A 15,692-nucleotide genomic window follows, 5' to 3' on the forward strand; every position below is an offset into this window, starting at 1 on the left:
CCGATATTTTGTAATCTAACTGCATACATCTGCAGATGAAAATAGTCTGATGCTGATTCTGGTGAACAGTACTTAACCTACATGATTTTTAAAATCCGTACTTTCAAGGCATTGGATCACATCTCCAGCATACATAGGAGTGCCTTGATACTCCCTGCTCCCAATACTTTGTATGCCTTTAGGCTGGATTCGTACATAACAGAGACATTGAAAATATAATTCTCTTTAGTTGTAATGGGATTATTCATACTCGCCAGGCCGGGCTGAATGAGTGTAAACAGTGCAAATATGAATTCCCTCGTCGGAATTATATTCACAATCATTGTTTTGCGCGATCCAGCTTTATAAAAGCGTCAGGATTTTTTAAAATACTCAAATACTGCAAAAGTGATTCATAGTAATATAGGTACATTAGGATTTAATTACAAATGAATAATAATAGAAGTTGATTGAAAATTTAATAAAAATCTTCTATTATAATTATACAAAATATAACAAAAATTCAGTGACATTTTTTTCAAGATAAATTTGCAATCTAATATTTAGATAAACTGATTGTTGAGCTTTCAAATTATACATCATTGGTTGGGTGAGAGATTATAGATATTTAAGGAAGAAAAAATAAATATAGTCATACGGAAATGCTTATTTGAAATAAATAATTATAAATTAGTAAAATACAAAACGTATAATAATTAAAAACAATTCATGATGGAGCCTTCAGGCTTATAAAATAAACACATCAACCACACAGAACGCCATAATAATAATATCAATGGCAGAATTGATGAGAAATCGCTGATTCACAAATTATAATTGGATGAAAGTTGCAATGGGCTATTGTAGTTTTTCTCTACATAATCATCAGTAAAGTATCTATAATACTGATAATTTTTTATTTAGCCAATTCATCTATGGATTAGATGCTACAAAGATTGATTTTTATAATATTAAAAAAAATAATAATTACAAACAAATTAACCTAAAAGTAATAGATCGGTATGATGTAGTATGGACAATTGTTTTAAGAAGTTTGTTCTTGACCATTACTTTCTGGAGCTTTCATTACGTACGGCAAATCAGGAGGGGAAGAATAAGGCGTTAGTTCTAAGATTTCAAAGTCTCCATTGTCTTGCCTGTAAAAACAATATTTACGATATTAATAAGACAAGAAAATACAAAATTTGAGAATTATCATGATAATGCAGTATAATTTACTACATTCACATGATACTATTCACATCATTTACATAATATTCACATTCGAATGAAGAATTTATTTTCATGATAATAGATTTCAGTATCACAAGAGTGGTCGTAATAGTTTGGTTTATAATGCTGGCTTTGTAAAAAGACAGAGGCCACACATTCGATTCTCGGCCGACCAGAATATTCTTCTCAAGCCACTCCTGTGTTTCAGATGGACAAGTAAGGCCTGCCTGTCTGAAAAGCCGTTAATTCCTGTCAAAGGCCCAGAAATTGATCAGGTGCTAGTGCTACCTAAAAGCTCAGACCCAGACCTAAGCCAGCCAGGTTACCCGATATGAACGAACTGCTTGCAAATATGTTCCTCTTGTACTAGCTTTGCAGATGATACAGATGAAAATTTTCATTTTGACAAGTTACCAAAGTTCAAAATTAGTGCATAATTTAAACATTTGTACTTGTACAAAAGTACAAGTGTGGTGTAGAGTTAATGCACTGTAGACTAATTTATCCAAAAAATAATGCTACATCAACTCATCAAATAAGACAGGAAGAGGAAAACCCATTGCTTCAATTCAAAATTCATATTCTACTTACAATAGCTTGAAACAAATCTTACGATCAGAGTCGCAAATACTCCAGTCTCTCGGAACTTATAACTTGAGTCGCTTGTAATAGTCATTGACAATACTCTAATTGTCAGAAGCCGTTCAACTTATAATTAAAATTACAATCATCGGCTTATCCATATCAAGCTTCTTCGTGATCTTCAAGCTCAATTTGTATAGTTTGGGAAATTTTCCCCTGCCACTACATATCAGTCCAGTCACTATATACATTGGTGCTTGCAATTTATATTGAAGTTCTGATTTTTCAATATATCAATTGAATACATGGGAGAAGTCCAGAACCAAACTCTTCATGCGAAATTTATTTGTGCTATATACAGAGTGGCTCAAAAACCTCGTATTTTTAGTTCATTTTTCAGTTTCCAGCTATTTCCGCCAAATCCAATGATCGGACAGAAAAATTTGCTCTCGCCTTTTTTAAGATTATAAAATTGTGAATGGAATGATATAATTTGGAACTCTCTATCTCCAATGAGTACTGAGTTATGAGTTTTCAAAAATGAGTGGAAGTTCAAGTAAAAAATCAATTCTGATTTTTGATCCTTGAGGTGTCCTTAAGCGCACCTCTCCACTAGGATATACTGAAATGTAGTGCATCTAACGGGTGATTCTCATAGAACATAATCTTATGAACTTATATCATTGTGCAAATTATCACTGTGAGGACAATATAGATGGTGATGATGGTTGGAGTTAAAAATTAGGTGTTTTTCACAATACAATACATTGTTGTAAGGTGTGCCTGGAAATCTATATGAGATAGAGCGCTCTACCTAGTCTCAGATTGTAGAGCACAAAATTACGCCCAGAGGGATTTTGAATTTTACATCTAGATTGTAACAATCAGGATATATTGTTGATCAAATACTAAATATCAAAATTGATTTTCTCTTAAAATTTCACTCATTTTTGAAAAATTATAACTCAGTACTCATTGGAAATAGAGAATTTCAAATATCATTCCATTCAGAATTTTATAATCTTAAAAAGGTGAGAGCGAATTTTTCTGTCCGATCACTGGATTTGGCGGAAATAGCTGAAAACTGAAAATGAACTGAAAATACGAGGTTTTTGGGCCATCCTGTATATAGCACAAGGAAATTTTGCATGAAGAATTTGGTTGTGGACTTCTCTCGTGTATCCAAATGATATATTAAAAAATCAGAACTACAATATAAATTACAAGCACACCCCCTTTTTCACGTCTATATTGACTGGACTAATAGACTTTTTGACCTGTATAAATTTATCGGGAATCAGTTTGAGGTTAAGTCAGTTTCTTCCTCAGGCATTGTCATGATTGGAGCAAGCATGAAAAACTATTTTGTGAATAATATCTTGGACTTGAATAGATTGTTACCTAAGAGCTAAGCCTACTGACGCCGGACTCTGAGCTCTGGCCAAATTCGAATTCAAGCCATAATCTTGTAGTGTTTTGTCGTCCTCCATGACCGTTTTTTCATTATAATACAATTGCTGATTGGCAGGAGGCACTTTCAGGATACCTGAAATCAATTTCATTTAGCATATTAATTTGATGAAAAATACATTGAGAGTCTACAAATTAATTCGGATATAAAGTTACGTCAGAATTTCACAACAAAATTGAAATTACTTTGCACCATCAGGCGGAAGATAAAATATGCATGCTGACAATCTCAAATGATGAAATAAAAACACAATAAGGGTACTAATGAGTTTCTGTTATAAATGTATCAATATTTAAAGTTGGACTAAATCCCCCAATAAATAAATATGGGTTACACAATTCAAACAGTATTCCAAAAGGAGAATATATTGTTGATGAGAGCTAGAAGAAAGTTTCAACAGAAATAGAATTGGTCGTCGCCAACCTGTCTCCCCAACAACTAAGCTCCTCGCAATTTCGATCACAGGCGTCAGTAAATCATCTGGCAAAATATATCATTGCCGTCAACTAGTCTTCCCGACATTTAATCCCCTACTAGAACAAAGGAGCTTGGTTGTCGGCGACAACTAAGCTCCTCACACGCTCACGACAACCAAGCCCCCCGACAGTTGACAGTTGATCCCCTGCTGGATATGAGGGGTCTAGTTATCGTGATCGTACCCGACAAACTACGATCCTCGCACGCAAACGACAACCAAGCTCCCCGACAGCTGATCCCCTATTGAACATTGAAACCAGCTTGAAGCGGGCGGGGAAGTAGTACAATCACAAACACTGTTTCACACATTCCATGAATTCGATTATTGAATTGGCAAGCATTTTCCTGCATGTATGTATAGAATATAATATGTAAGTACGTACAGGAGCGGCTTTAGGGCCATGCGAGCCTTGCGCTCTGAACGAATTGTAACAATATAATTATATTACCAGTATGTATTGATTCCACTAAATACGTTGAAAGCTGAACATAATTCAATAAACATCTGTGCACAAAATACGAGTATATTACCTTACAATATCAGCAGGCGTGATTTGAGGAAAGAGGAAATCCATAGAGTAAGTGTATGAGTGCATGTCAGTTTACTCGCGAAAACTCCGGCACTCAGAGCATGCGAAGAGCTTGGTTGTCGGGTTCGGTGACGACAATCAAACTCCTTGCACGCTGGTGTCAACTAGTCTCGCCGACAGCAAATCCCCTACTGGTTCAGAGGGGACTAGTTGTCGGGACCGTAGGCGACAACCAAGCTCCACGTCAGTTAAGCTCCTTTCTCAGGAGCTCAGTTGACGCCGTCAGTTGATCCACTCGAAAGTGGTTAAAAAGGAGCTTAACTGACTGGGAGCTTAGCTGTCGGGGAGCTTAGTTGGCGCGTTCCCGTCCAGACCTCTGACTGTTGCAGTTATTATCCAACTTGAATCCGCAATATTGAATTAAACTTCAATTTTAAATGGTAAGGTTATCATGTGATACATGATTTAAAAACAGAATTTCAAGAGAGAATGAAAGGCGAAAACCGCATATCAATATCTTTTGAAGATATTCACATTTGAAGATACTAATAAATCACAGAAATGGAATAAATGAGTTCATTAAAAATATGACATATTATTTTTTTCTAAGTGTTAAATATGTTAGTAGAAGTTGCTATTAGCGTTCACTAGCACTTGAAAAGGTTAGATTAGGTTTCGATTTTCAATGTTCTAATTTATTTCATTTTTATTTGATTTATTTAGTATCTTTGAATGTCTTTGAACCGGTTTGAGATAACGATGTGCAGGTTTCGTCATCAATTTTCTCTTGAAATTCAGTCGAAATCTTGTATCACATGACCTTCCTATTTGAAAAAATGAAGTTGAATTCAAAATGATGTTAGATTCTTATGACGGATCCAAGATGAAGGACAAACATTTTGAAGTGACAGAAAAATAGTTTTTCTATTCTAATTGGATCCCCATGAAACCTACTGTCAAATTATCCTTGTAAAAGAAGTATATACCTTTTTCCATATTTTTCACCAGCTTTGTATGATTAAAAGTTGTTCTTAAATGTGTTTATTCTTAAATGAGGTTCTAATATTATCTTAATTACTTTTATTATAGCTTCCCAATTTCATCATAATCCTATAATATGAGCAACTGTAAAACATGAACGCAGTTCACGCGGAATTAGACGCTGTGGCTGAGCTGAATAGTGAATATAGCATTGGAGGCTGTTATCCTACAGCAACCCAACTCCTATTAATTACCATGTGTATTAGCGTTATGATATATTTTTCTACTCGAGCCCATGAGACCAATGCGGTGGCACTTTTTCTGGAACCATCCGCTTGTGGGTGCCAGTCCATTGCAGTCTAGATGTGAAATAACCCCGTACCAGATTCCAATGGATGTGAAAGGCTACTGTGTGCTCTTCCATGTGTGTACAGTCTATTAATGAGGCTATAATACCCTCAATAACATGATATAATTATGTAAAAACATGATAAAATAACATACATGTTTGGTTGTTTTGATATTTTCGAAAATAAAACAGGTAAGTCCCAAAACAATTTTCATCTATCATAATAAGCTAGGCATAAAATACTTTTAGAAAGTTGCCTTTGTAAATGAATAAATGAAAAAAAAACAAATTCTAAACCCCCCCCCCTCCCAAACACCGGACCTGTAAATTGAAGTACGAATTATTGAAGATAAAATATTTTAGTTTAAATTTCTCCAATGATAATACACAATATTATCAGCTGAGCTTCTAGTGGAGAAGATTGTTTCAATTTTCGGAACAAAATATTTCAAATTAATATTTATTTTACAGTTTCGAGTAGTAAGTAGAAGAAATTTTATCAATTCGGATCTTAATCTTTCTAAATTCAAAATTAATAATTGTTTCAAGTGTTTGTGTCTTGTTTCAATGTGGAAATTAGTGAAGAATTGGAAAGTCGCACTTAACCTTCATTTCGACAATTCATTTTATGAAATTGGGATGAAAAGAAGTTTTGGACTGTAGTCTGTTTCTTTGTCCATAGGTTGATTGTGAATGATCAATAAATAAATATCAATGTTATCAATATATTAATTTTGAAGGATTCAACGGAATCATTTTTTTAAGATTAAAAAGACAATCAAACACTTAGTGCCGGTTGCACAAAAGCCGGTTGCATAATTTTACGAGAGCCAATCAGATAAGACGTCTTATCATAATGGCCTTCTCTGATTGGTTCTCGTGAAATTAATCACGGTTGAAATTTAACCGGCTTTTGTGCAACCGGGCCTTAGTGCATAAAAATTAATGAATCAACTCATGGAATTTTGTTAGTTTACCTTCAATTTTCTTCTTTAGTTCTAGAACAGATGTAGTGTCTTTTGCATCGGTGAATATTGTAAGCTTTTTCCTCCTGATCATAAGGAAGACATCCTAGAATTGAGAAATAAACAATTATATTAGAATCAAGTTTAAACAGCTCAATAAAATATATGAATAATTTTTTGACAAGTAACAAAATACAATAACAACGTTAACACAATGATTCGTAGTAACACTTTTTGCCTTCATACATATGGACAGCGAGGATATGAACAAATTGAAGAAACTGTACAGTAAAGTATGCATTTTGGAACTATTAAAAAGTAGCCAAATAGACAACTGGTGAATAAATTAAATTGGTCAATCAGTCAGTAATCCTTTATTGCCATGAATACAGTGTTGCAACAAACGACAAAAAGAGAAATAAATGAAAAAAGACAAAGGAATGAATAAAGCAAATTTGAAGAAAACTGATACTCAACTATTAACACGGTAACTATTTAAAATATCTGTCTAAAAATAGCCAATATTGTTACCTCTTAAGGATGAGTCACATCAAAGCTATTAAACAGAAGAAAAATAAAGGAATTCAAAAGTTCTTCGACAGTATGAAGGCATTGCTTCTTAAGTAGGTATTTTAGGTGTGTTTTGAATAGTTGCTAAACTGTTTTTATTCAGGGGTAAGCTCATTGAATAATTCAATACACATATTTTTTTAAATTTATATGAGTAGGTACTTGCAAAATGGTGAGTATCAATTCTGATACAATACGACACTGCCTCTAATAGGATGATAATGAATGTCACCATTTACACTATATTATTGATATTGACTCCGAATTTACATGCTTGGACATTTTAAGTTTAGTAATTAAAACTAAAAACCTGAATTATGTATTCTATTACAGAGGAATAAACAATCTAAATTTTTTGGATATACCACATGAAAACGATGGCTCTGAAGATTGTCCAAAAGAATACCTACCGTATGATTCTATTCTCTATGCTTATTTGAACAGTATGATAGAACTCAGGAACTTTATTCAACAGTATGATGTTCTGAATGCGGATTTATATAGGGGAGTACTATCATCACTGAGTAGTAATATCTCTTCTTCAGCAGCATGTATACAAGAGATAAAGCGAAACGAGATGAACATCTACGACAATCAACTTAAGACTTTCCTGTGGCCGACATCCACTACATATCGAATGGGCTTCTGTTTTGAAAATGAAGGAAAATACGTACCCTACAATGAAACAACAAAGTCATTCTTAACTAAGGAAAAGTATATTCTAGTCAGTAGAGACACCCAAATCATGCTGAATGCTGAGCTACTGAAGAATATTCTAAAAGTTGACATCACAAATTGTAAGATGCCAAAAATAACTTGGATGGATGGAGTTCCAGGGTGTGGTAAAACTCACTTTATCCTTCAACAACATACACCGGTTAAAGATCTCATCTTGTGTCAGACAAGAGCTGGAATAAATGAAATTAGGCAAGAGGTGAATAGAATTCACAAAAATAAATATGAAAGAATAATTAAACAGAATTATAGAACCGTTTCATCTTTTATAATAAACGGATCAAAAAAGCAGTACAAACGTGTATTCATAGATGAAGCAGTATTAATGCATGCAGGTTTCGTGGGATTTGTCTCATCTCTCGCTGGTGCTTCTGAGATTATTCTGCTAGGAAATTCAAACCAAATACCTTACATAGAGAGAAGTAAATTAACAGCTGAATGGTCACACATTTCATCTCACTGTGAGAAGAGAATCCATCAAACAGTAACTAGAAGGTGTCCAATAGACGTCTGCTACATCCTTTCCAGCTACTACCAGGACATTGGTACGAAAAATGAGGTCCTGTTATCCGTCAGACCTCCAATAACAAATGGAGAACTTGGACCACTTGAATCCAACACTCTGATTCTTACATTCACTCAGCTAGAGAAGAAAACAGTGCTAGAAGAGCTGCAATCAAAACTTCACCCTTCAATTAAAGTCCATACAATTCATGAAGCACAGGGCTTAACTCACAAGAATGTAGTTCTGATAAGGAACAATAAAAAACAACTTGGAATATATAACAGCACACAACATGTAATAGTAGCAATGAGCAGACACACACAAACCTTCAGATATATCACAACAGGGCAAGAAGATTTAGTGCTGACCCTAATTCGAAAACTAAAGGATGTTAGTGGAGAGTTTCTCTTAAGCTGGAATGAAACATGGAAAGGATTAATGAGAGTTTAAATAATGAGTAACAACAACTTATCAAATTTGCTCAGCTTCGAGGATCTTCATTATTTTGAAGAAATAAATGATGAAGTGATCAACAACAGTCAACAACTTTGTGCAGCATTGAGTTCTTGTGATTTGAGCATCTTCTGTCTCAATATAAGGAGTATCAGAAGAAATTTTGATGAGCTGATGATTCAATTGTGCGACATTAATTTTTCTTTTGATGTTATTATTCTAACCGAATGCTGGATTAGGACTGAATTTGTACTCCAGTCCATTCGAGGATATGATGTATTTTCCACCATAAAAAACCCATTACAAAATGATGGTGTAGTTGTTTATGTTAAAGATAGTATAAATGTACAATGTGTTAAGCTACGGATTAACCAGGCAAATGTCCTACATATTCGGTTGGATGCAGCAGACAATAAGTGGAACATCCTTGCAATATACAGATCACCGTCCTTCAATGATATTTCAGATTTCCTGAGTGACTTAGAATCGATCCTGAATGAATTAAGAGGGCAACAAGTCATATGTGCAGGAGACATGAATATTAACACCCTTCAAATTCGTCCACATCATCAATTGAATGACTACTGCGATCTTCTAAGCGAGCATGGGCTCAGACTCTGCATTAAGCAAGCAACCAGAACTACAACAGAAACTGCTTCTTGCATAGATCACATTGCTACCAACTCCAGAGATAACCTTTTTCCAATCATTTATGAATCAACAATAACTGACCACTTCACCACAATTCTAGGAGTGCAACATATTTCGAGAAATAGTGCAAATGAAACTGGAACACATGAAATAAACGAGAAAATAGACATTAATAGCTTGAAGAATGAACTACTGAATGAGGAGTGGATTCATGTTTTAGAAGATAATAATCCAGATACATCTTATGATACCTTCTTATCAACTCTGAGACAACATAATACAAAATAATATCAAGCAGCATCGGCGGCAGAAGAAGTACAAACCCATCAAATCATGGATCACCAGAGGTATAGTAGCAGCAATAAGAACCAGAAATCTTCTCAACAAAAGAAGAAAGGAAGACCCAAACAACATTAACTTAACCAACTTCTATCGTCGGTATAGGAATACACTCACAGCTTTAATTCATGAAACAAAGGACCAATACTATAGAGAGAAATTGTATGAAGCTGGAAAGGATAATAAAAAAATGTGGAAAGTAATCAAAGATGCTACTGACTCTAAATCAAAAACAAAAATGAAATTGAATGCTATTAAAATAGATGATAGGATTTTCAATCTAAAGGAAAATCCAGAAACTGTGCTCAACCACATGAATAACTTTTTCACAAATGTAGGTGAAGAAATGGCGGAGACAATAATAGATTCCTTGAGAAAACCACTAGACCAAATCATATCCCAATATAAACCTGTTACAAGAACTCTACACTCCATCTACTTTCACCCAGTTACTGAAGATGAGCTTCTTGAAGCTATTAGTAGTTTGCGAAATGACAGTGCTTCAGGACTTGATGGAATCAATAATAGAACATTGAAGTCGATAAAAAATGTAATTGTAAAACCATTAATTCACATATTTAAGTCTGTCAAAAGGAATTTTTCCAAAAGCTATGAAAGAGACATGTGTTGGATCATTACATAAAGGAGGCGACAAAACAAATGCCACCAATTACAGGCCTATTTCACTTATAAGCAATATTTCTAAGATTTTGGAAAAACTGGTAAAGAAACGTCTTGTGAATTACATGGAAAAAAACAACTTACTATCTAGGAATCAATTTGGCTTTCGTGAGGGGAGGAGTACAGAAGATGCGGTATTAGAATTGTCAAATTTTGTCACAGATAAGCTAGAAAATAACAAAAAATGTGCAGCAGTGTTCCTGGACCTAGCAAAAGCTTTTGACACTGTTAATCACAGTTTGCTGCTGAAGAAATTAGAAGCCATGGGAATTAGAGGAGTTCCTCTAGCATGGTTTAGATCATACCTCTGTTACCGGCGTCAAAAAGTCAAAGTTGAAGAACATCTCAGTTCAGAGGAAACGATGAAGTTTGGGATTCCCCCAAGGAACAGTTCTTGGGCCAATTCTGTATTTGGCATATGCAAATGAGCTATGTTCAATTAATTAAGATAAGAGGAAGAGTAATAGCTTTTGCTGATGATACGTGTATACTATTTGAAGGAAAAACCTGGGAGGAAGTTTTTAATCTGGCACAGGAAGAATTGATGAAAGTCGATAAATGATTAAGAGAAACTTTGCTTACAGTAAATGCAACAAAAACGAAATTTTTAACCTTTTCTTTGACAGAACGGACGAGACCACCGGATTCTTCAATAATCCTGCATCACTGTGGAAGCACAAACAACCCGTATGATTGCCCTTCAATTCAACAAGTCAATGAAATAAAATATTTAGGAACAATAGTGGACAACAAATTCAAATGGGACAAGAACATTAATCTATCAATTACCCGGATCAGGAAGCTTCTCTACAAATTCTATCAACTCCGTAAAATCCTCAACTATGAGACATTAAAAACTGTTTATTTTTCTTTAGTGCAATCAATTTTAAGATACGTCATAATTATCTGGGGAGCTACGAATTTTATACATGTTGAACCTCTCTATAAACTTCAAAAACGAATACTAAAAATAATAGGCCTGAAGGAGAATCAATTCCCCACGAACATTCTTTTCAAGGACAGTAAAGTACAACTCTACATCCAGGCTATCATCACGCGAATGAGGAGAAACAACGAACACATAAGACTGGCAGATCATAACCATCAAACAAGGCAGAGAAACACACATTCAATAGTACCAAGGATGAACACTACATTTGGGCAAAGAAACTACATATATTTGGGACCAAAAATTTACAATTCAATACCAAGTTACATTAGGGCAGAATTCAATAGACACAGGTTCAAGAAAAGTTTATTTTCCTGGTTGGTTGATATTGGGGTGGAAAATTGTGAAAATTTAGTTAGACTGTAAATATTGAAACTATTTATTCTTCATTCTTCTCTTTACTGTTTTTCATTTTTCTAAAATAACCTTTCTTATTATATTATCCTAAGTAGAATATTAATATTTATCTACTAATTTCATAATTTTGTTGTATTATAAATTTTCACTAATTTTATTATAAAAAACTTTAATCCTATATCAGTAAATAGTAATTATAACACGCAATAAGCAACTAATTACTTATACCCCAACACATATAATTTATAGTGGGATATATATTTATTCATTGAAGTTATCATTTATTCATTTTTGAAACACCGCTGATTTATGTAGTTACATGACAATACTATATTATCAATATTCTAATGTTCCATTCAATCTTCATTGTAATTAATAAGTTTTCATAATATGTGAAATTTGTTGCATAATTAGCTGTTGTACTGTAATTTATTATAGATTCGTGTTTAGACCGGAATGTATTGTGACTTACTTGAATAAATTTGAATTTGAATTATACTAGTACTAAAAGAAAATTCATATGGCTTTTGTTGGTGGGAGTCCCTTGCGGTAAGGTCCAACTCGCCTGAATAACTTATATAATTAAGGCCATCAATGAGCCTTAAGACTGTCATTCTTTAGCCAGGACAGACACTTTAACGTGCCCATCCAATAACACGGGAGTGACCTGGTTGAACAACTTTTGGTAATTTGAAAGTTTGAACCCGGGATCTCTACGCAAGTCCACTAGACCACGGATTACTAATACAAATAAGTACTAATGTATTATCAATTGAGGCAACAATAGGAATCTATCTGTAGTAATCTCTAAATTATTATATTAAGATAATGTGTATAGAATATTTACCAGGCACTAATGATTGAAATTTATTGTTAACTTAGTGCCGTAGCCATTTTACTTACTTTCACATTAACTACATATTTTGATACCGGATGCAATTGGTAAGTAGCCTACTTAAATGCACATTACAAAATTGAATTATTTAACTTATAGTCAAAATGTACTGCATATAAGTTACTCAATAAACAATAATTCTGATTTTTCAGATTAGTCATCAATAGAAGTGTAACATTTTAGGGAGAGCCTAGAGTTCCGTACATGGTGTACGTATAATTCATTCCTAAAATAATATCAAATCATAAATAAGTTCAAAACCTAAAATGTTCTGTTAAATAATAATAAAAGGAAAGGTTAGGTTTTTGCTTGATAGCAATAACTTGATATTATTCGAGATACAGTTCAGACATATTGTATGAAAATGCTCCATTCCGTATTTTCTATTCAATAGTTACACCAGATACGAAACTCCCCAATTTCAGTACAGGCCATTTCCTAACCTAGTCTTTCTTTCATATAAGAATTCTCAACTATCGTACCAGGCTCTCTTTACTATATAAAAATAACATTGGCAACAGTTGAAGAGAAATTTCAAAATTTAATTATCAACGTAATAATATTAATCTAATCAACTTTAATCATTTTCTGAATATTAGAAAATACATAAATGTCAAAGTTATCCTGGGTTTCAATGATGAAAAAAGTCTGATTTTAGATAAAATATGTAATTTAGTTATCGCAAAATATAAACATTTGTAAAATTGTGCATTTTTTACTGGAATAGATAATTAAGAACAGATAATCTAAGAACAATGATTCTGTTAATTTTAAGGCATTAAGAAATCAGCAAATTTTGACATAACAAATTTGAAGATATAAATGCTTACCATGGTGAAGTTGAAAAATTATTCCTGTGTAATGGGCAATGCCCAAATATTTTGTTGGATATGGGAATATTCACCACAAAATAGGCTATTTCAACATGAAAATGAAGAAATCACAAAATAATATTCATTTCTGTTTATTCATTGCCTTTATGATTTGAAAATGGCCTTCGTTTCTCATTTATATTGGACTCAACCCAACGAGCTAAAATATAGTAAACTATAGAGTGGTTGAGTGGCCGCTATTCCTGTTACGAATTGAACATGGGCAGCCATGACAGAGAGAGGCAAGAATCGGCAGAAAATTTGAATGGCCCTATTGATATAATGGAAACTTGCATAAAAGACAAGGTAAAAATCAGTTATATTTTATAAATTCCACATTGAATTTCTATTGAGCATTTTAAATATATGTATTACAGTTGTTATGCATCCATAAAATTGATTGTTTGAATTGATTTACTCGAAGCCTTGGTGAAATTAATGTAGCCCAAGTTACAGTGTTAATACTGCTTAGCCGTACAAGTGCTAAACTGAGTTGAAATGCCATACCGTAACTGCAAAATTATGATTTTAGAAATTGGATTATTTTTTATGCTATTTTGAGTAGGGAATTCGGAAAAACTAGTTTATGAAGACGTTTCTTTGATACCAGTCTAGGGTACTTATCTACATTATCTCTAAGTTCAAAACAAGAAGGCAAAGTATGATAGTTTGATAAAAAAATAACAAACCAAGGCCAGTATTAGACGGTAATATTTCTGTCATATGCAGATCATATGGAATAAATTGTACAAAATCATATTTTCATCTTTTTTCATGTTACCGTCTGATACTATTACTATCTAAATATAATACCGGCCCAACATGATCATATAATATAAGCTGATCCTGATGTCTATAGTTCATTCCAGTCAAGTTTGCAATACTATCATCATCATTAATATAATAATAATAATTAGTCATAGAATCAATTTAATTCACAGAAACACACCTACTCCTGCAGTGGCAGACTGGCAATAGAGGCTCTTCTTGCGTCTCTCTGTCATGGCTGCCCTTAGTTCGCCGTGTAACACATTGAGAGCGCTGAATGCACATGCACACCAACCTTAGACCAGTTATAGAATAGAAGCGCTGGGAAGTCTAGCCTCTGAAGCCAACCACAAAGTAGAAGGAATTTTTACTTTCTTCTGTGTGAGCCAACATTCTACCAATACCTACTTCAGGCCCCACAACTAATTAATGACGTCATAACATGTAGATTGATTCTTCTTAGATCATAGTAGTTTCTACTAGCTTATCAATGTAACTTTTGTTACTGTATCAATTTTTTATTGGATGGAATGAATACTATCTAAATTTTAGATTAAAGAAACTTGTATTTTATCAAATAGAAATTTTATTGAAATAAAAACACTCTATTCCACAAATGCAATAATTTATCCATACTTTCAGCTTGATAGATATTGGCCTACTCGATTCAGTGATAGCGCTATTGATAAATTCATCTCAACGAAAAATACTTAATAATAGCCTGTAACAGAATCGAAGGAGAGATAAAATCAAAGATAAACCAAATTTTTGATGTAACTCTTTTTTAGAAAAGAGGCTCCTACAAACTTGATCACAATAAATCTGTGGTACAAAGAAACCCATCAGGAGACTGTTTTTCAGTTAGGTAAAACCCTTAATATTATGATGTTATGGACAGTTTCAACATTTTGCATTTACTTTTTAATTTATCAGTTCAAAATTTCTCTCACACACTTTATTTACACTGTTCTTCCACACTCTAATTACACTGTTATTTCACATTCTATTTACACTGTTCTTTCACACTTTAATTGAATTTTCCACTCACACTTTATTTACACTGTTTTTCTACACTTCATGTAAACCGTTGGTTTCTAGAATTGAAGTTCTTTCTTCTTATCGCTCGTATCCATTCTCGTTTTAAAGTTTCATCTTTCGAAAAATAAAATACTGTATGGATCAAAACTTTTGGTGTCTTGTTATAATTCCCGCATTAATTAAGTACACAACAGTATCCCATGATTTAAAACCCCAAATTCATTATTACTTTTCACAAACGAATATTAGAAGAATGATAAACAAACTATATTCATTGAAATGAAAGACCGTGAAAATTGAATTTGTAATTCT

At 33.4% G+C, this 15,692-nt stretch overlaps 1 protein-coding gene across 1 annotated transcript; it reads right to left on the reverse strand.

The window, feature by feature from the left end:
* Nucleotides 1–439: 439 nt before the first annotated feature.
* LOC111057230 (elongin-B) lies at nt 440–14,212 on the reverse strand. Its single transcript, XM_022344662.2, has 4 exons — nt 13,533–14,212; nt 6,580–6,673; nt 3,196–3,340; nt 440–1,136 (listed from the first exon to the last, which is right to left on the reverse strand). Exons 1-4 carry the CDS (start codon nt 13,533–13,535, stop codon nt 1,025–1,027), a joined length of 354 nt encoding a protein of 117 aa, XP_022200354.1. The 5' UTR covers nt 13,536–14,212; the 3' UTR covers nt 440–1,024.
* Nucleotides 14,213–15,692: the final 1,480 nt, after the last annotated feature.

The sequence above is a fragment of the Nilaparvata lugens genome, chromosome 1 (assembly GCF_014356525.2).
Source record: "Nilaparvata lugens isolate BPH chromosome 1, ASM1435652v1, whole genome shotgun sequence".
Classification (NCBI taxonomy): domain Eukaryota; kingdom Metazoa; phylum Arthropoda; class Insecta; order Hemiptera; family Delphacidae; genus Nilaparvata; species Nilaparvata lugens.